This window comes from Nelumbo nucifera, chromosome 4, assembly GCF_055504915.1.
Source record: "Nelumbo nucifera cultivar China Antique chromosome 4, China Antique-T2T, whole genome shotgun sequence".
Lineage (NCBI taxonomy): Eukaryota > Viridiplantae > Streptophyta > Magnoliopsida > Proteales > Nelumbonaceae > Nelumbo > Nelumbo nucifera.
This window is the reverse complement of record NC_142652.1, coordinates 68,364,932-68,391,922: the sequence shown is the minus strand read 5'-3', so window position 1 is coordinate 68,391,922 and position 26,991 is coordinate 68,364,932. Positions and strand designations below refer to the sequence as shown.

Here is a 26,991-nt window from a genome sequence, read left to right as displayed (position 1 = left end):
TAGTTAGAACAGTATTCACTGGTGGTTGAATAAGGTTAATTTCTAGGAGAGAAGGAACATAATTACTTAAACTTTGTCTTTGGTTTAATAGAAAAGTACGAGAGAAACACAAAGTTGAGTGAAAATTTATTTTTAAGGCTATGTTTGGTTTAAAGGAAAAAATAGGGAAAGGAAGAAAAGGTAGGGAAACCTTTACAAACCTTGTATGGGTTTCTACCTTTCCTTTCCTTTCCCCACTTTTTCCTTCAAACCAAATACAGCCTAAAGGATTTTACAAAATTTATTGAGAACTTTCCATCAACTTTCTCTTTCTCTAATTAACTAGTTGAATTTAAATGAGGATAATGTAATTCCAGTTCCTTTATTTATTTATTTTTTTATCAGTTGGGCATAATCGCATAGACGCGGAGAATCTAAAAACAATTTCCTTCAGTGATCAAATCTCTTAATGGCCAGAGATCATGTCTCTCTGTATAGCCAGGCATAATTCTGCCTCTTACATCTTATAGGCTTACACACAGACCATTTACGTTTATTTATTTTATTGGTCTTTGGTCCTTTTCTTTCTTTTTTTATATTATATATTATGAATTCCACCACTTTTTTTTAGTTTAGGGTTTAATTTATTTTCTTTTCTTTTTTTTCATTGTATGTATTACGTTTTTGCACTATGATTTGTGAATGGGGATAATCATTTTTATTCTTTGCACACAACAATACACAGATATGAACCCTTTTGATTGTATACATATGGTTGATTACAACTTTCTATTCTTGATTGGATTATGGTATTATAGTTGTGGTTGTATAGAGATTACTTGTCTACAGATAGCTTTTATGTGGAAATTAATTAACAGTATCAGACATTGGTTTAGTGAGATTAAATAGAAATCAGGGTTTAAAATGCCATTATTTTTTATTTTGGAATTTGGAGTTAAGACATTGAGACCTCAAATAGTTTCCAAAATTCTTGTTGGTCTGATCATATTATTACCGAGCATATTAATTAATTATATCTAAGGTCCGTTTGGTTCATAGCCAGAATCAGAATTGAAATAGTCTATTTTCATAGTCTGTTTGGTTCAGACAGGAATAAGAATGGGAATTAGAATTAGAATCAGCAGGAATGGTAGGAAATAGCCATTCCCTCAAATGAGGAAATGCTATTCCAACAAGCATGAAAATGGGATTCTGATTCCACTCAACCAAATAGTTAGAACCAGAATAGCCCATCCCGATTCTGATACCAGACCCCTATTCCCCCGAACTAAACAGGGCCTAAACAATTCTTCTGCTTATTCGACTATATTTTCTTGCATAAAAAGGAGTTCAGATCTTGTTGCAGGCAAATGGATGAAGAGAATGCAACCTCAGAGACGACAACGATAAGGGAGGAGAAAGGCTTAGGAAATACCCATCATGAAGAAGATTTGGAGGACAAAGGAGAAGAGAAGTTCAACACCGTTCCATACTACAAACTCTTCTCATTTGCAGACTCTATAGATGTAACATTGATGATTGTGGGTACAATAACTGCCATTGCAAATGGAATCTCCTTGCCCCTTATGACCGTGCTGTTTGGGCAAATAGTTGATTCTTTTAGAGATACCCTGGGAACCAAAAATGTAGTCCATGAAATATCTAAGGTATGTATATGTCACACAAGCTTTGACATCACTGTTGGAGCTTATTTTTAAGTTTTAACCCAAAGCATTGTTATTATTTAAGTGAATATCTGAATGAAAAAAAAGTACACTATTGCACCCCACTGCAGAATTCTGAATTTCACTGCAGTCTACTAATAAGGGGTGGTCATTTTCAGCCTTAGGTTTTGTGTTCTCAGGAGACCAGGCCTGCCTCAGCCCACAAGCCTGGGCTAATACTTCAGGCCCAATCCACACACACACTGAGCACACATGTTATAATCACACACGTTGATATTAAATCAAAATATGTTGTTTCTTGAGACACTGTATTATAGGCTGTGTTTGTTTGCAATACAAACGTTGAACTGGGATATTTATGTACCCATAGTACACATTTGCATTTGAGTTTGCATCACAACCAAACACAGCTAGGAAATCAGTTCGATGGAAAATAATAGATTCGACATGGGCAAAACCTTTTCCAATTCCATCTTACTAATTGTGTTGTCACTTGTCAGGTCTGTCTGAATCTTGTTTACCTGGCCGTGGGGGCAGGCGTGGCAGCATTCTTACGTGAGTATGTTGGGTTCTATACATATATATGTGTACACACACATTCTTCCATAGGGGCAGAGGGATTAATTTGAAAATGCAAACCAAGGAAGTTCCACAACATCTAAAACCAATTGAGTTACAGTTTGAATTGAACCCATAAATATTCTTTTGTTATATTTTGCAGAGGTGGCGTGCTGGATGATCACAGGGGAGAGACAGGCGTCAAGAATAAGGGGTTTATACTTGAAAACAATATTGAGACAAGAAATCAGTTTCTTTGACAAGGAAACAAACACAGGAGAAGTTGTTGAGAGGATGTCGGGTGACACTGTACTCATTCAAGATGCCATTGGTGAGAAGGTATATATATGATCTCAAGCCTTCTCAAATTAAATATGGTCCATTCAACTGATCAAGGTTTGATTTCAAAACTATAACTGATCGATCGATGATGGCTTTTGATTTTTCAGGTTGGAAAATTTATACAGCTGGTATCGACATTCTTTGGAGGCTATGTTATAGCTTTCATCAAAGGTTGGCTTCTCACTCTTGTCATGTTATCCTCTATTCCTCCTCTTGTCATCTCTGGTGCAATCATGTCCATTATCATAGCAAAGTCGGCATCCCGTGGACAAACTGCTTATTCAGAAGCAGCAAAAGTGGTAGAACAGACAATCGGCTCGATCAGAACAGTATGTTTTTGTTGCCAGAAATTGGATATACACCAAGTAAATTAAATAAGTTTTCATCATTTTGGTTTGATCAAGTATATATATATGATGACCACCACGATTTTCTACAGGTTGCATCATTTACAGGGGAGAAGAAAGCAATAAGCAGATACGAAAAATCTCTCATGAACGCCTACAACTCTAGTGTTCACGAAGGGTTGGTCGCAGGATTAGGTCTTGGTGCAGTTATGTTTATCATGTTCGGCGGTTATGCTTTGGCTGTGTGGTATGGTGGGAAGATGATACTTGACAAAGGATATACAGCAGGAGATGTCCTTAATGTAATGGTTGCAGTATTGTCTGGCTCCATGTAAACATAAGTTCCAAGCTTCAAAATATACTCTCTGCTGGTAGTAGAATTTTGATGAGCTCCATTAATGAATTCTGACATTAATTAATAATTGTTATTGGGTAATTCTTCATCAGGTCTTTAGGGCAAGCGACTCCATGCACGAATGCATTTGCAGCTGGACAAGCTGCAGCATTCAAGATGTTTGAGACGATCAGGAGGAAGACAGAGATCGATGCCTATGACACTAGCGGAAAGATACTAGATGACATTCATGGAGATATCGAATTAAGGGATGTTTACTTCAGTTATCCTTCTAGACCAAGTGAGCAGATTTTCAGTGGATTCTCTCTTTTCATACACAGTGGAACAACTGCAGCTTTGGTTGGGCACAGTGGGAGCGGGAAGTCAACTGTGATCAACCTGATTGAGAGATTTTATGACCCACAAGCAGGTGAAGTTCTGATAGATGGTATAGATCTCAGGGAGTTTCAGCTAAGATGGATAAGAGAGAAGACCGGGCTTGTCAGCCAGGAACCTATGCTGTTTGCAGCTAGCATTAAAGACAATATTGCTTATGGGAAGCCTGGTGCAACCCTGGAAGAAATTAAAGCTGCTTCTGAACTTGCCAATGCTGCTAAATTCATAGATAAACTGCCTCAGGTTCTAACATTCTTTATCCTTTGGCTTAATTACTTCTTATTGCTATATATAGTATCTGCTCTAATTTTTTTTATTTCCATTTCTTTTCTGGAACAAAATAAAAGCTTTTGCACTCTACACATTTCTATTTATACTCCTTCTAAAAATGGAGCCAAAAGAAAATACAATTTAGGATGCATGAATGGGAACAAATTAAATTCAGCATACATCAAAAACATAAACATCCTAGTAGGTAGTGCTCAAACATGAAAAGAGTTGGCCGCCTTTGGCACGTCTTTCCACGCCATCTTCTGGGCTTTGCCAAGCTTGGAAAACCGAAAATCGGTCTTTTTCCATTTGGTAATCAAAAACTAGAAAGATGAGAAGACATGTGCACGGAAAGACCTGAGAAGACCGAAAGCGCCAAATTTCAGAAAGAAGCTAGCTTTCTGGTCTTTCTGCGTGATAAATAGCCTCTAAACGTGTTTTTAAAAGCCCAATGGACCAAACCGCTTACCAAACGGTATTTGTCCTTAAAGACTAGACCCCAAAAACTCAATATGATTCTTTGTCTTTCCAAATGTGATACTAATACATATTATGTTTTTTGTATTCAGGGACTAGACACATTAGTTGGTGAGCATGGAATTCAGCTGTCTGGAGGGCAGAAGCAGAGAATTGTCATAGCTAGAGCAATCTTAAAAGACCCACGAATTCTACTTCTAGATGAAGCCACAAGTGCACTCGATTCAGAGTCTGAAAGAATTGTGCAAGAGGCACTGGAGAGGGTTATGGCCAACAGAACCACCGTTATTGTTGCCCATCGCCTGACTACGGTAAGGAATGCTCATATGATCGCTGTCATTCATCAAGGAAAGATCGTAGAGAAAGGTAACAAGTTTTTCAGAACCTTTACTTTGCAACTCTGGCATTATTATTCCTTAGATACAGATTTTCTTTAATAACAGTTTGAAAAAAGACTTAGCTCTTATTTATTAAATGTTGCCACACATTTCCAAGAATCATTGAATCAGTCCTCTCGAAAATACATAAAACTCTCCTCCAATGTTCGCTTCATTCCAATGTGCGTCGATTGCATCTTCCAAAGGTAGGTAGTTCCAAAGTCGTTTCAGCTCCCTAGGAGAGTTAATGTGAGTCTTTGTTCAATGTAAGTCGGTTCACCTTCAACCAACTCCATCTACTATAAAAACCCCTCTTCTGTACTGATTTAGATATCAGAGAGAAATAGCATAATACATTTACAAAATCTTTTCTCTCGTTCAACTAAGTTCTCTTCTGTCTTTTCTATCATATTTTTTACAGTATTTACTGTTACTATCATCCGCAAACCATCAATGGTATTAGAGCTCGTTCGATCAATTTCTTGGGCATGATTTCTTCTAAACATTATATGTGCAGAAGCCAATCGTTCCACCCTTTCTCTTCCAATCTTCAATGGAGAAAACTATGGCTTCTGGTCCATCAAAATGAAGACCTATTTTTTGTCACAAAGTTTATGGAGAATCGTTGAGGAAGGATTCTGCATTGCTGAAGACACCTCTACTCTTTCAGCAAATCAAAAGATCTATGAAGAGAATCAACAAAAGGATTGTCAAGCACTATTCTGCTTGCAACAAGCAATGGTTGAGGAGATATTTCCTCGAATCATGGGCGCATCAACTACGAAAGAAGCATAGGATACACTGCAGGAGGAGTTTCAAGGATCTGTCAAGGTACGCACTGTTAAATTGTAGAAGTTTAGAAGGGTTTTTGAAAATCTTAAGATGAAGGATAATGAGACTGCAAAAGATTACTATTCTAGAATAAAAGAAATAGTAAATCAAATGAGAGCCTATGGGGAGACTATTTCTAACAAGAAAATAGTCGAAAAAATTCTAATCTCTTGTACAGAGAGATATGATCCAATAATTCCGGTGATAGAAAAAACAAAGGATCTAGAAACACTATCACCAACTGAATTGATGGCCTCTCTCGAGACATATGAAAATAGGCGTGACAGGCATAATGAAAATTCGGTTGAAGCTGCCTTTCAGTCTAAAGTTAATCTGCGGTCTCATAAACCAAAAGTTGATGGAAGAAAGTCACAAGGAAAACCAAAAGAAAATAATGACAAGTATTCTTCATGTGGTATTTGCAAGAAGAGCAACCACTTGGAGAAAGATTGCTGGTTTAAAGGAAAACCACAGTGCCAAAACTGTAAAAAATTTGGCCATGTTGAAAAAATTGTAGATTCAAGAAAACCCATCAAGCTAATTTTTCAGAAAAGAAAAATGGGGAAAATAATCTCTTTTATACTTGTCATTCTGCAATAGAAGAAAAAAAATGATACTTGGTATCTTGACAGTAGGTGTAGTAACCACATGACTAAAAATGAAAGCATTTTCATAGTCTTGATAAAATCAAGACAAAAGTCAAAATTGGTAACGGCGACTTCATGGAAGCAACCGGCAAAGGCACAATTGTTGTTGACACCAAACAAGGCAAGAAATACATAAATGATGTACTTTTGGTCCCCAATATTGATCAAAATCTACTCAGTATGGGCCAAATGATAGAAAGAGGTTACTCTTTACATTTTGAGGGAAACTCTTGCACAATCTATGATAAGCAAGACAAGTCCCTTGAAATTGCAAAAACAAAAATGACAGAAAACAGATGCTTCCCCATTCAATGGAAAGATGCAAGTTATATAGCAATGCAAGCACAAGTGGACGAGTCGTGGCTATGGCATTAGAAGATTCGGACACTTTAATTTCCATGGATTAAGGATTCTTCAGCAGAAGAACATGATGCGTGACCTACCAGCTATCAAGGAGTTCAACAATGTTTGTGAAGGGTGTATGCTCGGAAAACAACATCGACATCCCTTCCCATCCGGCAAAGCTTGGAGAGCCAAAGAGCCATTGGAGTTAATTCATACAGATGTTTGTGGTCAATGCGTACTCCGTCAAATAATCAAAACAAGTATTTCATCCTCTTCATTGATGATTATACTAGAATGACATGGGTTTATTTCTTGCGAGAAAAATCGCAGATTTTTTATATTTTTAAAAAATTCAAAGCCCGTGTTGAGAAGCAAAGTGGTCACAACATCAAGACCATAAGAAGTGACAGAGGCAAAGAATATACTTCTAATGAATTCAACAAGTTCTGTGAAGATGAAGGCATGGAGCATCAACTTACAGTCGGGTACTCTCCAGAAAAGAATGGAGTATCCGAAAGAAAAAACATAACAGTTATGGAGACTGCAAGAGCCATGCTCATGGAAAAAGGTCTTCCCAAAATTTTCTAGGCAGAGGCAGTAAGCACTGCTATCTATCTGCTCAACAGATGTCCTACTAAAGTTGTGCAAGATAGGACACCAATTGAAGCTTTGAGTGGGCAAAAGCCATCAGCAAAGCATCTCAGAGTTTTCGGATGCATATGCTACACACATGTCCCACAAGAGAAAAGATGCAAATTGGATAAGAAGATTGAGAAAGGAATTTTCTTAGGCTATGGCACTCAATCAAAAGGCTATCGAGTCTATAGCTTAAGGAAAGAAAAACTCATAATTAGTCGACACATAAGCTTCGACGAGGATGCTACATACAATTGGGAGACAAAAGAAGTTGAAAGAAAGACTATCAACTTGCCTATATTACCAAGTCAAAGAATTGAAGAAGATCGTGATCAAATCAATTCGCCAACACAATCGGAACCGGAACAAGCTTCACAGTCTACTCCGGACTCACCACCAAGGCGAACTAAATCCTTAACGGAAATATATGAAACATGCAACTTGATGATCATAGAACCAGAAAGCTTTGAAGAAGCTTTTAAAGAAGAAAAATTGAGAAAAGCTATGAATGAAGAGATAAAAATGATCGAAAAAAATGAAACTTGGGAGCTTGTGGATCGTCCACAAGACAAAGACACTATTGGAGTTAAGTGGGTCTACAAATCAAAGCTTAACTCAGATAGCTCAATCCAGAAGCTTAAAGCAAGGCTAGTTGCCAAATGATACTCACAATAATACGGTATCGACTACAATGAGACATTTGCTCCAGTTGCTCACCTTGACACAATCAGGGCATTGATAGCACTAGCTGCACAGAAGAAATGGAAAACTTTTCAACTTGATGTAAAATCTGTATTCCTCAATGGCTATCTTAAGGAGGAAATCTATGTGGAGCAACCTCAAGGGTTCGTGGTGCAAGGACAAGAAGACAAAGTTCTCAGATTAAAGAATGCATTATATGGCTTAAAACAAGCTCCACGAGCTTGGTACAGCAGAATCGACAATTACTTCTTGGAGCAAGGATTCAGGATGAGCTATAGTGAGCCAATACTCTACATCAAAACTCAAGGTACAAATGACACTCTCATTGTTTCTCTATATGTTGATGATCTTATTTATACTGGAAATAATGAGAAGATGGTCAAGAAGTTTAAAGAATACATGATGAAGACTTTTGAGATGACTGATTTGGGCCTAATGCACTACTTTTTTGGAATTGAAATAACTCACGAAGAAGAATGGACATTCATCTCACAAAAGAAGTATACAGAAACTCTTTTGAAGAAATTCAAAATGGAGGGGTGCAAAACAGTCTCCACTCCATTAGACAACACTAAAGCATTCAAAAAGGAAAATGGCTCACCAAAGGCAAATGAATCACAATTTTGAAGTATGATTGGAAGTCTTCTCTATTTAACTGCTACAAGACCAAACATCATGTATGCAGTTAGTCTACTATCAAGATTCATGCAGAATCCAAGTCAAGTCCACCATGGAGCAGCTAAAAGAATACTAAGGTATTTGCAAGGTACAAAGAGCTATGGAATTTGGTACAGAGTCACAGATGACTCTAAGCTCATTGGCTACACAGACAGTGACTGGGCAAGTTCAGTAGATGACATGAAAAGTACATCTAGTTATGCTTCACACTTGGATCAGGGATATTTTCTTGGGCTTCAAAGAAGCAAGCAAATGTTGCCCAATCATCAGCTGAAGCAGAATATATTGCAGCAGCAATAACAACAAGCCAGGTTATATGGCTCAAAAGGATATTTGATGACATGGGAGAACCACAAGTTGGTGCTACTGAAATCTACTGCGATAGAAAATCAGCTATTGCAATGGCAAAGAATCCCATATTTCACAGCAAAACCAAATATATTGGCATCAAGTATCACTTTATCAAAGAAGCTAAAGGAAACAAAGAAATAGAATTTAGACATTGCAAAACTGAAGAACAGTTAGCTGACATATTCACAAAGGCTCTACCAAAAGGCAAGTTCGAATTGTTACCAGACATGATTGGAGTTGTTGAAATGTGCACCAAGGAGGAGTATTAAATGTTGCTACACATTTCCAATAATCATTGAATCAGTCCTCTCGAAAATACAGTAAAACTCTCTTCCAATGTTCGCTTCATTCCAATGTGCGTCGATTGCATCTTCCAAAGGTAGGTAGTTCCAAAGTTAGTCGTTTCAGCTCCCTAGGTGAGTTAATGTGAGCCTTTGTTCAATGTAAATCGGTTCACCTTCAACCAACTCCATCTACTATAAAAACCCCTCTTCTGTACTGATTCGGATATCAGAGAGAAATAGCATAATACATTTACAAAATCTTTTCTCTCGTTCAACTAAATTCTCTTCTGTCTTTTCTATCATATTTTTTACAGTATTTACTGTTATATCATCCGCAAACCATCATTATTACTGATCCGTTTGTTAAATTAAATCATCAGGATCACACACTGAGCTGATCAAAGACCCTGACGGAGTATATACCCAGCTGATACACTTGCAAGAAGTGAGACGAGATTCAGAACAGCAAGCTTTAAATTATGAAGACAAACAGGAAATTACAGCGGGTTCTAAGCATTCTAGCCAACGCATGTCCTTTCGCCGAACCTTAAGTCGGGGTTCATCTGGGATTGGAAATAGCAGTCGCCATTCATTCACAGGCTCGTTTGGTCTGCCCAGTGGATACATCCACGAAACTACAGAAACGGAACCCAAAACCCCACCTCCACCATTATCACGACAGATGAAGGACGTCCCACTACGACGCCTTGCCTATCTCAATAAACCAGAGATCCCAATTCTTCTACTAGGCGTTATATCAGCAGGAGCTAGTGGTGTGATACTTCCAGTTTTTGGTATACTCATTTCCAGTGCAATAAAAGCATTCTCTGAGCAGCCAAATAAGCTAAGGAAGGACTCGAAGTTCTGGGCACTGATGTTCGTCGTTCTGGGTTTGGCATCCTTGGTGTTATTCCCATTAAGGACGTACTTCTTTTCTGTGGCTGGCTTCCGGTTAATTAAACGCATCCGATCAATTTGCTTCAAAAATGTGGTTTACATGGAGATCAGTTGGTTTGATGATCCTGAGCATGCAAGTGGCGCAATCGGTGCAAGGCTTTCTACAGATGCAGCAATGGTCCGTGGTCTGGTTGGGGATGCACTTGCCCTGCTCGTTCAGAACACTGCAACTGCCATAGCTGGTTTGGCTATTGCTTTCCAAGCAAACTGGCAATTGGCTCTTATAATCCTTGTTTTGCTACCTCTGATAGGAGTCAATGGATGGGCTCAAATTAAGTTCCTTAAAGGATTCAGTGCAGATGCAAAGGTTCTTTCTGAACTCATGGTTGAAGTTCCATCTTATCTCTAATGCATGCTCAGTAACAGATAGCATTAATCTTTCAACTAAAGAAATATAATGATGATACAGCACAAGCTGGAATTCTTATCTGAACCAGAAATTAAGATCAGTTTGTGCTTGCATTGGATAGCTTTTCGATCATGTCTCAAACCAAAACCAGAATTTTACTCTTAACATATCAGATTTTCTAGTTTCTGAAGTTTATATTAGTGGGCTAGCTATCATAAATATCAGATTTTCTAGTTATCTATTCTCCAACCTATCAGATCATGTTCATTAGTTAGTGATGAAGATGCAAATTCAAACATTTGCAGAAGATGTACGAAGAAGCAAGTCAAGTTGCTAATGATGCGGTTGGGAGCATTAGAACAGTGGCTTCTTTCTGTGCGGAAGAGAAGGTGTTGCAGCTCTACAAAACAAAATGTGAAGGCCCGATGAAATCAGGGATAAGGCAGGGCTTAGTTAGTGGGATTGGGTTCGGGCTCTCCTTTTTCTTGCTGTTTAGTGTTTATTCAATCAGTTTCTATGCAGGAGCACGGCTCGTTCAGGATGGCAAGACAACATTCTGGAATGTTTTTCGTGTAAGTTGATGCTCATCTCTATCAAGATCACAAAAATTTAGAAGTTGTCAACAAAGAGGAAATATATTACATGATGATACATTGAAAATTCAGATGCTCTACCTGTTTCATTGGAATGAGATTCTCTCTCTCTCTCTGCAGGTTTTCTTTGCTCTCACCATGGCAGCTGTTGGAATATCCCAATCAAGCACCTTGCTACCTGATACAACTAAAGCCAAGGCTTCCACTGCTTCAGTATTTGAAATTGTTGACCGAAAGTCAAAGATAGATCCCAGTGACATCTCTGGAATGACACTAGAAAATGTGAAAGGAGAAATTGAATTTAGGCATGTCAGTTTTAGTTATCCTACAAGGCCTGACGTTCAAATCTTCCGTGACTTATGCTTGACAATTCATTCCAATAAGGTATTAATTCTTAGTATTTGATCCGTTACAGTTAATGTGTTTGAAAGTTAAAACTATTTTATGTTTATTTTGTCATGTAATTTTAGTTGGGCCTTTTTCACTTTTTGTTAACCTGGGTTAGTTATAACTTATAAGAGGTGTATAGAAGAAGCTTTTATTTGGTTAGCTCAAGAAGCCATCTTCTTGTATTACTCTAAGCAAGAAAACCAGCATATGTAAGAAGAAGTTTTCAGCCCTTCTCTTGCTCTGTTTTTTCTCTGTCTTACTTCAATCTGCTACATGTAAATACTTTGTTCTAGAACATTTTCTCCACTTCGCATGCACCTACAGTTAGCTGAAACTACAGCCAACACCTAACATGATCTTATCAGTAGATAGACTACAATTCTAACGCTTGTTTTCCAATTCATGTTAGTTGAAGTTTAGTGATCATATTAAACAGCCAAGAAGGCCAAAAACCTAACGTTTTAAATGAATTTCAGACTGTCGCACTTGTTGGGGAAAGTGGATGTGGGAAATCAACAGTGATCTCCTTGTTGCAGAGATTTTATGACCCTGACTCGGGTCACATTATGCTAGATGGAGTTGAAATTCAAAAGCTACAGTTGAAGTGGTTGAGACAGAAGATGGGTCTTGTAAGCCAAGAACCTGTCTTATTCAATGACACAATCTGGGCCAACATTGCATATGGAAAGGAAGGAAATGCAACAGAGGCTGAGATTTTAGCAGCAGCGGAGATGGCAAACGCCCACAAGTTCGTCAGTGGATTGCAACAGGTTAGAATACTGTAACCCAGTGGTTGCACTTTCACATAAAATGATCTTAAAACAGTTTAACCTTGCATCCTACAACCAATAAGGCCAATGGATTTGACTCCATCAATGCATTGAAATTGCAACTAGAAATGATGCAAATATTTGATTCATCAGTGTCTTTATTGGCACAGATGAGAGAAAGGTATGGAAGAAAGTTGGAGAAATTTGATCAATTGAAAACAGGGTCGAGGTGGGAGATAGAAAGAATAAGAGAACCCAACAGTAAGAGAACCCATCAGAGAGAGAGGGGGGAGTTTTTACTATTCTTAAGGATGTATCAGGCTTATCAGAAAGTATGACATTACTAGGGATGGCAATTTCTGTCCTACCAGGTGGGTACAGCCCCAATGGGTGGGTGTTTTTTGTTTTCTTTGCCTTGAAGGATGGGTTTTGGGATTCTACAACTTGTACTGATACAGGTAGGGTATGGCACTAGACTAAATCCAACCCTCACATTGTTGGAAAGCATATAAGTTTTACATGTTTTAATAAAAATAATTGAAAATTTTGATATTTATTTGTATTATTTTACTTATTTATTGCTTATATATAATAAGAAATAATAGATTACTAGATGTGGGTTCTAAACCCAATCTGCCCTATCCTTGAATGCAGGGAGTGTAAGGTCGGAGAGGGTTATACATTTTCATATGCGAGAAGGGTTTGGATTCTCAAAACCCAACCCGCTACGGGTTGAAAGGTTTAAGAAAACGGATAGGATTGAAAATTTACAAAACCCTCCCCAAACCCGCCGGTTGCCATCCCTAGACTTCTCAACTCTGTCCAACTCTATTGGTAGAATAGATCCAAACAATGACTATTTACAAACTGAAAATGCAGGGATATGATACCATGGTAGGAGAGAGAGGTGTCCAATTGTCGGGAGGGCAGAAGCAACGGGTTGCTATCGCACGTGCAATAGTGAAGGGACCCAAGATTTTACTGTTAGATGAGGCGACAAGCGCACTTGATGCTGAATCCGAGCGAGTGGTACAAGATGCACTGGACCAAGTAATGGTGAACCGAACCACAGTTGTAGTGGCCCATCGATTATCCACAATCAAGGATGCAGATGTAATTGTGGTGGTTAAAAATGGAGTTATCGTTGAGAAAGGGAACCATGAAACTCTAATCAATGTAAAGGATGGTGCTTATGCATCATTAGTATCACTTTACACGAGTGCTTCATCATCCAACTGATCCTCATTTTCTTGTAATCAGTTTCTCGTTCTAAGTTTCTAACATTTTCAGATCAAGGAGCATGGTTGTTAATTTTCTGACTGTCTTTCCTACCATTCCCTCTCGCCTGATGCAATTAGTGCTCTAGTTCCCAAATGATTTGTGAATTGGGGTAGGCTAAACAAGCAATTAATCAATGAAAGTTTAAAAAACGAATTATCTCTTTCTATTCTGATTTTATTGCTGATGGAACCTCACCAGGACCAGACAGACCTAAACCCAGTAGAAGCATTGAATGACATTAATTTCTTCTCGTATTAGTTGGATGAGGAAGGTACACCATACATGACATGAGACCAAAGAACTCTGCGCTTCCAAAAAAAAGATCAAAAAACTCTATGATACATACCTACGCAATTTGACATACTGAAGCATATTTGGGACTCGGAAAGTCCTCATATAATTAGCAAAATGTGCTTAAAGAGTTGATTGATTTCCAGAGTGAAATATAATCAGATAACATGAATAAAGTTAGGAGGTCAGCTATCATCATCTTCACTCTCATCACTGTATGACACCAGACCTCCGATTCCGAGACCGAGAGCCCCCTTAAAAATCTCAGTTGACTTGCCAGTGTCATCGTTAGTTGTTTTTACATTGTCTGAAGATTTTTCTGAACTCATTTCATCTGCCTTTGCCTTCTTTGCCTGTGGTTGGACTTTAATAATCAATCCTCCTAATGGGCGAGCTGGTGGGTTCTTCCTTGCAAGTGGCTTATGTTCCTGCAAGTAGCCAAGTATAAATGAATTTCTAATTTGATTGGTAGGATAATAAGAGGTGCAAATCAGATATATTCCAAGGAAAACAGACCAAATACTCAGCAATGCAGACGGACTAGACATGCAAAGGGTGATACCATACAGTATACAAGAAAACTGAAAGTTTCACATGTAACACACAGCTTTTTAAGAGTAAAAATATGGCAGTTGATCTGTAAATGGCTCTGTGAAATAGATGATTATGACTTATGAGACCTATGTGCATGATGCATCTACAATTATATCATGATAAAAGCTCTTGATTGATTTTTAAGGTGTTTCTTGTTTCTTTCTTTCATGAATCTTCTCCTGTTCTTCCCCTCTCCTTTTATTTATTTATCTTTGCTTCTTTTTGTTTCCCTTATATTTTCTCTATAGCATACAAGAATATATTGACAACTGACCTCAACTTTAGGTACAGTAGGTGTTTCCTTAAGCTCATATACAATGGATGACTGGGCTGCCACTGCTGCCTGAAAATGAAACCACAACAGTGTAAGCATGATAAGAATAAAAAGAAGCACCATCTTATTCAAGAAACCATAGGATCTAGCATTCCAACCAAAAAAGAGGCCAAGATAACTCATAGGCCAAACATAGATGCCACAGCCCAAGATCCAAGCACAATTTTTAATAGACTATGTTCATCTCATCACATTATCTAGCCATGTAAAGATGATTAGGATAATATGGACAGTAATCACAATACTTCTCAGTAATGTAATAAAAAAAAAATCATTAGGCACTTATTACAATAAAAGAGAAAGAAATGCAATAACCATTAACCAACATGCAAAATGTCAAACTAACATTAATTTGCAATATCTGTTTCTTTTCAAGTTATTCTTTTATTAGCTGCTACCCTTTAAGAATCACATTCCATACCAAGGAAAACAAAGCAAACTAAAATGTTCCCAGAAATATGTCAATTTTTTATTGGACCCAGAAATATGTCAATGCATATTTATTTGTCTTAATACATAAAACATCTAAAACTAAAACTAAAGATAGGCTAGCAAACTTACCTGGAAACTTCGGAGTTGTTCAGCTTCTTCATCAGCCACTTGCCGCTCATATTCCCTCCTTGACTACATAAAACAATCATCAAACTCAAGAAAGGGAAGGAAAAAAACTTGTGGAATGAAACTGCCTACTTGAAAAAATTCACTTGAAGACACAGTTACAACTGAACTTTGTTGCATTGCTGGTGCTTTTTCTTACAGTGCAAGAGGAACCAACACGCATTCAAGCAGATAAGGTTTTTCTTTTTTTAATTGGTGATGCATGCATACAAGTACACCACTCATGAACATGCAATGTCCATAGACAATAAACATAGCAGAAAGTGCAACCCAAAGTTTACCAATATATAAAGCATATTATGCTCCATGAAAGATGAAAATGATCAATGAAAACACAATGTCCATTTATTTGTAACAGTTGTATTAGTTATATGTCACATAAACCCATGCACAACATCATCATGTAAGCCTTGTAAACTGTATGGGGTCAACCACATGAATCCTGTTTTACCATTCTGTTCTTTTCAGTGCCATATCCATTGTTAAATTATGAGTACATAACACCATATCAAAGCAATCCCAACTTAACTATGCCTTCTCGCAGCTATTTAAGCTTAGATGATTGAAACTTGCTCCTCCACAGAAACAAATAAAACAGGCAAAATAATTAACCCCTACAGTTTAGGTTAGAAATGGAAAAAATCTCAGAAAACCCACCATGTATCAACAAATATAAAAATAGTCATAATTCAGTTTAAGTTGGTAGAACTGTACAACAGATAATAATAATCTGGCTTAAGTAGGTACTACAAAGATTAAAAAACACTTTTCAGTTTTAGGTATTTTTATAATAGTAGGTCACCTTAACCAAATTAACCTGCCCAAATTATAGTCAGAAGATAGTATCCATTTGTCTGGACTTTAATTAATGACTTGTCAAAAGCGGACTCCAACAATAGAATCTATGAAAACTATGAAAATATCACTAAAGCAATTAAAGTGGCATAAAAATATATTTCTTCATAGTCAGCATGTTCAAAGCATAATAGTAACAAGATATCCAATATATAGACATCACTTATGGATGAATTAACTAAAAGCATTTTCAAGAGGCAATCTGATGGGGATCGGTCCATGCATTAAGACCTATTCTCGTAAGAAGGCCAACAAACAGGTTCTGATTTGGTATGGAGAAGACTCTTGGGACTTGGACTGATCTGGTCAAAGGTATTTTCGTCATTTTGTCCAGCCCAATGTGGACTTGGGCTATAGCATCTTGTTCCTATAGCTTAGTAGTGCTTGTCTTTCAATTTTCAGTTTCTTTGCATTAGTAGATAGAAAGTTATTGTATTTCTTGATGCACAAGACAAAGAGTGGCACTTTTTGTAGTTATGGTGAACAGTGTTCCGGGCCACACAAGTCACTCTATAAATAGATGTATTCTCTTTCTTTTGAGGCTAATGAATGAATGAAGATTTCTTAAGAGCTCTCTTTCTGCATGGAGTGATTCCTACAAACCCTAGAGTGATTCTAGGACCCCTTGGAGTGATTCCTTGGGATTTCTTTCTCTTTTCTCTTTCTCTACCCTTTCTACTCTCTCTTCCTCTCTCTTTCTGTCTTGTGTTAGTTTCTTCCAGCCCTACTGCATCACAATCCTAACGTGTTGATAATATAGTCTTCATGCTAAAGATATGTTAAATGCAAAGCTAGAATGCTGGACACCAAAAGGTTTTAAAATAAGCCAGACCAAGACACAGTACATGAATTGCAATTTTGATAGTCCAATAGTCCAAGTCAACAAGCCCAAATGAGATTTATTGACACATTGAATATATTATTTTAATATATTAAAATACTGAACTTTTCTTAGCAGAGATTATTTAGCTATTTAAATATAACATCTGCTACTTTGCTTAATTGCTTTATAACACAAGTCCATCAGATCCTACTTGCCACTGCATTTTTCTACTTTCCTTTTCTTCTTCCTTTATCTTGTTTGTTTATTTCTCTGTGTGTCTGGGCATGCAGGGGAAAAATAGCATAGAGAACCCAACATCTGGCGATATCTACAATGAACAAAAGTAATTGCAAATTGGCATAAAGAATAAATGACTTTGCAGGAACAGATAGACATAGCAAGCATGGAGAAAGCAACATTTCCCTGTGAAATACTACAACTACATTGTATGCAACCACCTACCTTCAAAAACTGTCTACCAATGTCACAACAACAAAATATTGAACATTTTTTTGGAATTGTTATTGATCATTCTCAAATTCATTATTATAAGCAATAGTAAAATGGCCTTGTGCTTCAAATAGCAGGCATTCCACAATTATGATCCTAGCCTGTTGGTGCTGGCAAGTGAGCAACACATTGTATGCAACCACCTACCTTCAAAAACTGTCTCTACCAACCATACAAGCAAGTGAGCAGCAATAACTTTAAGGGAACACCAATGTCACAACAACCAAATATTGAACAATTTTTTGGAATTGTTATCGATCATTCTCAAATTCATTATTATAAGCAATAGTAAAATGGCCTTGTGCTTCAAATATAGGCATGCCACAATTATGATCCTAGCCTGTTGGTGCTGGCATACCCAGTTAGCTAATTGCTTTAAAACCCAAGCTCACCATCTCCAATTTGTCTAGGAACTCTGTCTCATCCTCATCAAGGGCTTTGGGTGGTCCTGTAATTCAAATAGTCCACTTATCAGCTTGTCACATACACATGATATACATTCACAAATCCCAATGATGCAAAAAGTAGAGCATCCACTATCCCATGTCATGTATCAACTACTTGGGAAGTTGGACTTCCTAAGGAAGAAAAAGATGCAAACACCTCTAGACTGTCACTCTACCTATGGCCTAATAATTTTTTGCTCTAGGCACTTGTAGGACAATCTAAAACGTCAATGTCAAAACTTGAGAACTTGTTTCATTTTAGTGAGTTAGTCTCATAAATCATAATAGGGTACATTCAACTAAATATTCAGCAAGCCCAAGATCATGAGGTTCAAACATGAATAAAGTGAGTTATCACCAAAATAGGGACAAGGTATGGTTTTGTGACAGAAATTACCATTTTAGGGGTTATTTGCAATTTTAGATTAGTCTTATTAGTTCTCTACCAAAAAAAAGATTAGTCTTATTAGTTGTAGGAATCGTTGCACAAGTGTTTCAAAAATGAATTTGGTTTTAGGCTGCATTGTTTTCATTTAAAAGGGTAGGAAAACAAAATTTTGGCCATAAAAGTGACATAAATATAATTAAAATGTTATAGAATTGAAAGATCATCAACCCATTTATGATGAAACAAACAGAGCCTCCGAGGCAAAAGTTATCAGTCTTTGGATCTACCATATAAGCTTTTAGAAGTCTTGGTTACATTTGAAATCCTTTGTATTTATGCATACGATGTTCAAACTTTACAAGTCCTTTAGATGGAGGAAATAAGTTTACATATGGTCTAAAATGTTGCTAAAAAATGAGTATGAGTTTGAGAACAAAATTGTCTTCAGTTCTCCTCTTGTGTGGTATAGATTGTAAGAATTCCCAGTGATTTAAAAAGCAGCCTAGGAACAAGTGTTTGGGTTATGGTTGAGCTGGCCCCGGGTGCCACGTGTCACCTTTGCGGCCGCCTTATCACTTCGGCCACGTCAGCACCACATCATATGGATAAGCATGACCAAGATAGGAGATCGTCGTACAGATGAGGACAACTCCGCTAGGGATTAGGTCTTATCCCAACGACCTTAGCAGGCAACCTCATGCTGACATCCCCGGAAGCCTCATCCGACTAGGACACAAATCTTCGACTATAAAAAGGCACCTCCCGCTCAAGGTAGGGGATCCGACTTTTGACTTCCATACCATTACTCTACTCGAACAAGCACCATTCTCTAACTGCTCGACCCGACCGCCCACTATTCTCGACTGACTTGAGCGTCGGAGTACCTACCCGGGGATAACTCCTCGGGCCTCTGACTTCATTCTTGGTTTCAAATCTTGGAGCGTGGCATCTTCCTTCCAACTCGGCTCCGCCCAGTTGGCAAGATAATCTGATTGCAACCTCGGTTCAAGAACTACCTCGAATCAAACAGCACCAGCTTGGCACCGTCTGTGGGAATCGCACAAAAAGCCATTCCAAATCTTCCTTCCGCACAATCAAGAAAGATGCCAAGAAACACATTTGAACGATCAACAGGCCAATCTCCATCTCGGGGATCCCACTCTCACCGCAATCCTCCACTGTGCGAGTCACCAAAGTCCTCGGACCCAGTACCTACAAATTAGAAGACCTCGACGGAAGGCTTGTACCGAGGAGTTGGAATACCGGGAACCTACGAATGTGCTACCAGTAGTTCAAGATCAATAAAGATAGAATTTTTTGGCACTCAGTTGTTCAACACACATTGCACGACACGCACCGCACAACACACACTGCATGACACATCGCACAACATACGTCGCGCAACACACATCGTCCAGCCGAACTCTCAAACGGTTGGAACACCCGTGCACTGACTCAGCTAACCCTTAAACAGTCAAAGCCTACAACACATAGCCACGCGCTAGCTCGGCAACACATAACCAATCAAGTAAGTTGACTCAGCCAACAGTGGCCAGAGCCCAAAGCGGGGAAGAACGCTCCCGCCTCCAAAGGCCAGAGCACGGTCACCTAACTCCGCACCCTGATAACGAACCGTCAGACCAGAGCTAGCCAAGGAACGGCCAACCTAGTAAGAGCGTAAGGCTCTTCGAGATCAAATGCAAACTAAGCATCCCCAAACGACGAGAAATCGGAAGCATTTCGACCAACGAAAGCTAAAGACTGAAGACCTCGGCCAGGAGAAGGCGAAGACCCACAACTAAGTTCGACGAAAATATCAACGAGAAAGCTCAACACCCATTAACCACAAAAGCTTGGAAATATGCAAGGAACATAAGCTCAAAACCAAAAAGCGTCTTTTCTATTAGTTATCAGAAATTTTTACGTGTAAAAGCTCGACATACCAAGTTGTGTACATCAATAACAAAAAATAGAACAAGCGTCGAAAGAACAAAACAAAGTTGGCAACAACGATAGCAAGCGAACACCTCACTCCTTGGTAGGGCGCTCCTCAGCCTCCTCAGGCACGTAGACAGCAACGACGTTATCCTCAGTAGGGGTATCGGGATCATACGGGCCTAAACCCTACACAACTTTGACGGCATCAGGAAGCCAACACAAGACCTTGTCCCAACAGAGGTAGAACCCCGCCTCCCAGAAGCGCGACGCAAAGTAGTCCATCTCGTGGTGGTACTCCTCCGAGGCCTTGAACCGGGCAACAATCCTCTCCGGCCCGGGCCACTCGCTCATTGGCCTCCTTCTTCAGCACCTCTTGCATGCCCTTGAGATCGGTGACACGGCTCTTCAACTTGCGGACAGTGTCAAACCGTTCCTCGATGTCAGGCTTTAGTTCAGTATTCTCAGCCTCTAGCGCGGCCAACCTCGCACTCGTAGCCTCAAGCTCGGCCAACCGAGCCCTTGTACGTTCGACCTCGGCCTGCTCTATCTCGTAAAGATGCCTCATCGTCCGAAGATGATCGATCACTACAATCGTTGAGAGCAAGCACTCTACAAAAACGAAACAAGTGTCAGTACAGCGAAAATAACCAACCAAAGCAAAAATAACTAAGGAAGACTTATCGACGCCATCTGAAGCACGAGCCCCGCTACTTAACTCCACGGGAACGCCTGTCGTCTCAAGACTATCCTCAGTCCGAACGCTCCACTACAGCATGTAAATAACCGGATTGCAACCCTCTGATGTGTTGTCCCGCAAGGGGGTGGACGGCCTGAGTGCCCTCTTCTGGGTCAACTACCATGACCTCTTCCTCGGCCTGCCTCGACCTCTTCTACTACCCGGGAGTCCGCTCGGCAGACATCGGTTGCACTCCCTCGGACTGAGGCTAGGCCCCCTGAACACCTCGGCTGCGCCTATCCGCCGCAGCCCTCATGCGACAAATAATCTCCTCATGACTCACCATCTCAGGACCTGCACAAATCAAGAAACAAATCAGTACCAAGTCAAACAGCTCAGAAAAGAAAAGGGATCAACAAAGCCAAAGCGACAAACAGACCGGCTTCCTCGCTCATCAGCCCGGTGTGGACCAACATCGAGAAGGACGTATAATGCATCATATGGACCTCCTCAATCATTCCTATCGATGCCCTCTCTTCCTCGGTGAGTTGGGCCAAATCGGGCTGCTTCACCTTTTGTCCTTGACTTCTGGAGCTCGGCCAACAGAGGTGAGCCTCCAGAACAACACACAAAGAAGAACTTCTCCTTCTAGTGCTTCACCGAGGACGGGATCCCAACCAACACCTTGATGCGTTGCCAAGCTGAGAAGTAATAATACCCCTGTTGGTGGTGCTTCAGCTAAAGGAAATAGAAAACCATCCCCAGGGTAATCTCGAGGCCATGGTTGAAGCAATAGGATAGAAGGCTGATCAGGAACCTAAAGGAGTTCAGCATCAATTGAACAGGCAGTACCCGATACCACCTGAACACCTCGATGACCCCCTCACTCAGTGGAAATCTTAGCCCGGATATCAGGCTATGCTCATGCACACAAAGCTCGCCCGGCCAAGCATCCATGGGCCTCTTACCAACTCTTGGACACCTAACTTCATACTCCTCCGGAATGCAATACAGTGCTCGAATCCAGGCTACATCCCCGGGTGTCAAGCAGCACGGCATGGCCCCAAACCAATGACCAACACGCATAGGAAGGTCGACCTCCCTAGTCGACAGACCTGCCTCAGCCTCCTCGGCTTGACAACCCGCTTAGGACCAAACCCCACAAAGTCCCAAGCTCCGACTCAGAACAAGAAAAGGAAGCAAAAGAAGAAGCACAAGAAGAGGAAGAAGAGCGGGAGAAGTCAGCAGACGAGGAAGACATCTTACCAAACTTTGAAGGTTAAGACTACGGAACTGAAGCAAACACCGGGTAGCCAAAGACTACTTCTCGTCGAGCTTTGCAAGTACTACCCTCGCAAATGACAAAGGGGAAATGCTCTTCACCCCCTTTTATAGGGCTTCCAACAACCCAAATCAACGGCATAGTTCAAACGCCACCCTCTGACCTTCACACGCGTGTAACCTTGAGAAGGCAAAGCGCCATTTCCGTCAGCATGACGCGAGCGTCAAGTCGGTCGGTTCGCCCAGAAATTTGGTTCAATTCTGAGTTCCTCTACTCAAATGGTGTGCTCAACCAACTTCAGACTTAAGTTCCTCAGCCGAGAACCAAAGAGCTCTTCCACACCACACTGCGGCCGAACACTACACTCCTCGACTTCGGAACTGGAGGAATGGTGTTTGGGTTATGGTTGAGCTAGTCCCGGGTGCGCCGTGTCACCTCCGCGGCCGCCTTATCACTTTGGCCATGTCGGCACCATGTCATATGGATAAGTGTGACCAAGACAGGAGATTGTCGTATGAATGAGGACAACTCCGCTAGGGATTAGGTCTTATCCCAAAGACCTAGGCAGGCAATCTCATCCCGACAACCCCGGAAGCTTCATCCGACCAGGACATGGATCTTCGGCTATAAAAAGGTACCTCCCGCTCAAGGTAGGGGATCTGACTTTTGACTTCCATACAGTTACTTTACTCGGACCAGTACCGTTCTCTAACTGCTCGGCCCAACCACCCACTAATCTCAACTGACTTGAGCATCGGAGTACCTACTCGGGCCTCTGACTTCATTCTTGGTTTAAGATCTTGGAGTGTGGCATCTTCCTTCCACCTCGACTCTGCCCAATTGGCAGGATTATCTGACTACGACCTCGGTTCAAGAACTACCTCGGATCGAACAGCATCAACAAGTGAGGTGCATTGTAAAGTATGAAAAGTTGAGTGCTGGCATGCCTTGCACCTCAGCTCAGGCTTTGCTAAACTTTGCGCTTTTTGAAACACAGTTGCTTGGCTGGGAGCTCTGCCCCTGTACCCCAAACAAGTCTATGTTAGGGTCTTAAATTCTTAATCCCTACAAAAAAAGACTTGTTTGGGCTTGGTACAAAGGTGGCTCAAAGAATTAAGAATGAAAGATGTTTAACATCATATTAGCTATTTGAAATAATGTAATCGGGAAAGAAATAACGTTGCACTTTTTTTTATCAGCAACAGCTGCAATACAAAAAAAAGATTTTATTAATTAGAAGAAAACAGGATTACAACAAGAAGTTGTGAAAGAAACCAACTTTAGAAGTTGTCCAAATACAAATTACATTTGAGCCCAAAACATATATGTTCTATGTACCCATTGCTTGGCTAGGCTATCTGCCAAGCCATTGGCAGTTCTCCTCACCCATCTCACTTGGATTGACATGTCCTGTGACAACCATTTGAATTTCTTAAAATCATTCCTCAAATGCTAAGCCACCCCCTCCCTCTTAACCAGCCACTTAACCACAGTTTTTGAATCTCCCTCAATAATCAGCCTACTAATACCCAGTTCTTTTGCCTTCTCAACCCCATAAACTGCAGCCAAAAACTCTGATCTTGCCACATCACCTTGCTCCACAGGGCCAAAGTATAAAGCAACTATGTTCCCCTCTTCATCCTTAATTCCCCCCCCCCTATACCTGAGGGGCCCAGATTACCAAAACAGATCAAAGTTCAATTTCTTCCAGCCAATTATTGGGGGAGACCAAGTCCCAACAGATCTTTGTCTTATGGTTGAGGATGCAGCAATAACACCCCAAGCTCTGAAGAAGTCTTCGATCTTGAAATCTAAGAACAGCTTCAAACTCTTTGCCCAATGTGCCACCCTCAAGGTAATTGTTTCTACCAAGGCTTCCTTCCCCCTCTCCTTTTCTTCAAATATTCTTGCATTTTTTTCCTCCCATACAGTCCAAAGTAATGTTTCTCTAGTGCAAAGTTGCACATTTTTAATTAATAACTATTTTTAATTTTAATGTTTTCTTGATATATTTTGATTTTGTTTTAAAATTTTGTGCCTTGCTTCAAAAAGGCATGCACCTCACCTTGCGCATCAGGTGCAAAAATGCCCTTTGCACTTTTAACACACTGGACACTTTGAAGATGCAAACTCCGCAATGGTGAAATGAGATGATTCCTAGTACAATCCCTTTATGCTAATTCCTTGAGGATGTTAAGTTGAAAAACCCTAGTAGAAGATCAACCAAAGGTGTCACATCCTAGTTGAATCTCTAGGTGCCAATTCCTAGGTCGTCTGGACCTGATATTTCTAGACTCTTGAGCTCTTTGATTCTTAATTTGTTGGGTTTTTTGGTAATAAATAAAAGAAAAAATTTTATTAATAAGAAAAAAAAGACATCAAATAGGGTGATGAGAAATCACCAATACATACAACTCCAAGTCTCCAAGATGAAGTAAATAAAAAAGCATCCCAAAGAAACGAATACACAAAGTTAATTTGTTGGGTTACTACTGTATCTTCCCCATTTAGACATTTTAAATTATCACCTTTAAATGGCTTCTAATCTTCCCACAGAGACAGGGCATTTTACATTACAAATGTCATAAACATAACATGTTGGAAAGATCCTTGGACTGGGATGTTACAATTTTCTATATACTAACTAACGAAATTAAAATATTAAAAAAAAAAAAAAACTTGGCATGAATTGGATATAAACAGGCTTTTTTTTCTCACATGAAAAGTATTAACATGCCAAACACATTAGAAGTTAGTTGAGTTAAATGAGAAAACAATTCTGCTCAATTAATTGGTAGTCTCCACAAGTTCAGTATAAATAAATACAAATCAAAGAAGACAGACATGAAATCCACTGAGGCTAAATGATCCACAAGTCATTGACCTAATGCTTAATGGTAGGCATCTTAAGCTCCAACATAACACTAAGATGTTTCTACTTAATGAGTAAAAATTAATAAATATCTTTTCATCAAATTGAGTTAAGACTACTTACTGTGCTTAAACCGTTCATTGAATTCTGCATCTCGCTTGTCTTTATTCTCCTTTAAGATCTGCAGCAAAAGAATAACTAATTAAAACCAATAAACATGTGAGACCTTTTGTGCTAATAAAAACATTTCCCTAATTTCCGCTATGTAAAAAGATCAGCCGTGCTAAGGCAAAAAAAAACACTTTTTAAAAGACATTAAACCAGATTCAATCTTTTCTGATGCTATAAAGAAGCCTTTGCTCACACAGTTCACATCAGAAAATGATATAGATCTAGGTAATGGTCAATATACATTGCTTCCCTTGTACCTAGCAAAACTTAAGAAGAGACGTCACTTATGTATGCTTCCAGAAAGATGGAATGACGAGTCCAGAAACAGAAATTAGCTTGCCGTACCACTCAAAGAAAATACCTGTGTAGAATCAATATGTTCCATTTGCATATATATTACTTACCAACGCCATTGCGCACGAACTTAGAAGAAGGAATATTATTAGAATCTAACATGAACGTATAAGAAATTTCAGTCGAGAAATCAAATCTTCCACTTAAATCATTAGTTTTTTTTTAACGAAGTGCCACTTTCAACTTCTTTTTTTCCTTTTTAAATGACAGACATAATTAAATACATTATTTATCATTTAATCAGATAGGTAGGGGAAATCATACTAAACGCGTTTTGAAATTAAAAGAAAATATGAATAAAACCTCATAGAGCGGTTTGTCCCTCTGAGCAGTGCCATCTTCAACTCGCTCGCCCCTAGTTTTCTTAGCTTGATCCAACTGCAATGCCCAAAAAGAATCAGATAAATATATCAAAAATTAGGTCTGAACTTGAGGTTTGAGGTTTTGAGCATAATAACTTCGACTCCCAGAGTAGAACTAGAGACTAGGGTTTCCAGACGGAACTGAATCATAATAAACATTCGATAATTAAGGCTTAGGGTGACCAAGACCTGTTCCTCCGAGACGAAGTTCATCAACCTGATAGGGGCATTAGATTCCTGCTCCATGTCGATTCGTTCCCTCTTTTTTACGTTTTCCTTTTTACTCGAAATTCAATTTTTTCCTTCTTTCGGTCCTCTTATAGTCTGATCTGACTCTGAAGTTGGAGGGTGGGTGGGTGAGCGGGAGCCCTCTTTTGATGCCGGTGGATAAACAAAGCAAACTAATTTAGTGTGATTTAATTAATTAATATAACTTAATTGATTAAATATGGTAAATTAATTAGTCTAATTAAATATATAACTTAGATTAATTACTCAAATTTTAGAATAAATAATTTTATAATTATAATTAATATAAATATTTTATTAAACGTACAAATAAGAATATTTAATTTTTTACCACCATGTGCGATGCATATGCTTTGTGGTAAGGGGAGAGAAGAGGGATGGTGGGGGATAATGGAGGAAGGAGAGGCATGGTGACGGGACTGTGTATAGGCTTTCTTAAGCGAAAGTTAAATAATAAAAATACATAAGAGTATATAATTATTTTATATTTTAACTTTTTAATAAACATTTTGATCAAACTCAACTCAAGTATTGAAAACTCTTTAACAAATTTCTATAAAATTGAGAATTATATTTAACAATTATTAAAAAGTATAAAATTTTAGTTATTGTTATTATTACAATTACTAACCAAATACAAATGGGGGAA

At 39.1% G+C, this 26,991-nt stretch overlaps 2 protein-coding genes across 2 annotated transcripts; one reads left to right on the top strand and one right to left on the bottom strand.

The window, feature by feature from the left end:
- Window positions 1-900: 900 nt before the first annotated feature.
- Window positions 901-14,072, top strand: LOC104586050 (ABC transporter B family member 11-like). The gene is made up of 12 exons (XM_019200623.2): window positions 901-1,646; window positions 2,165-2,219; window positions 2,386-2,561; window positions 2,672-2,893; window positions 3,004-3,242; window positions 3,359-3,884; window positions 4,481-4,754; window positions 9,620-10,503; window positions 10,851-11,117; window positions 11,259-11,522; window positions 12,005-12,298; window positions 13,178-14,072. Exons 1-12 carry the CDS (start codon window positions 1,350-1,352, stop codon window positions 13,535-13,537), a joined length of 3,858 nt encoding a protein of 1,285 aa, XP_019056168.2. The 5' UTR covers window positions 901-1,349; the 3' UTR covers window positions 13,538-14,072.
- LOC104586049 (NEFA-interacting nuclear protein) lies at window positions 13,941-26,460 on the bottom strand. The gene is made up of 7 exons (XM_010243151.3): window positions 26,283-26,460; window positions 26,035-26,109; window positions 25,330-25,387; window positions 17,997-18,052; window positions 15,360-15,422; window positions 14,739-14,807; window positions 13,941-14,298 (listed from the first exon to the last, which is right to left on the bottom strand). Exons 1-7 carry the CDS (start codon window positions 26,337-26,339, stop codon window positions 14,056-14,058), a joined length of 621 nt encoding a protein of 206 aa, XP_010241453.1. The 5' UTR covers window positions 26,340-26,460; the 3' UTR covers window positions 13,941-14,055.
- Window positions 26,461-26,991: the final 531 nt, after the last annotated feature.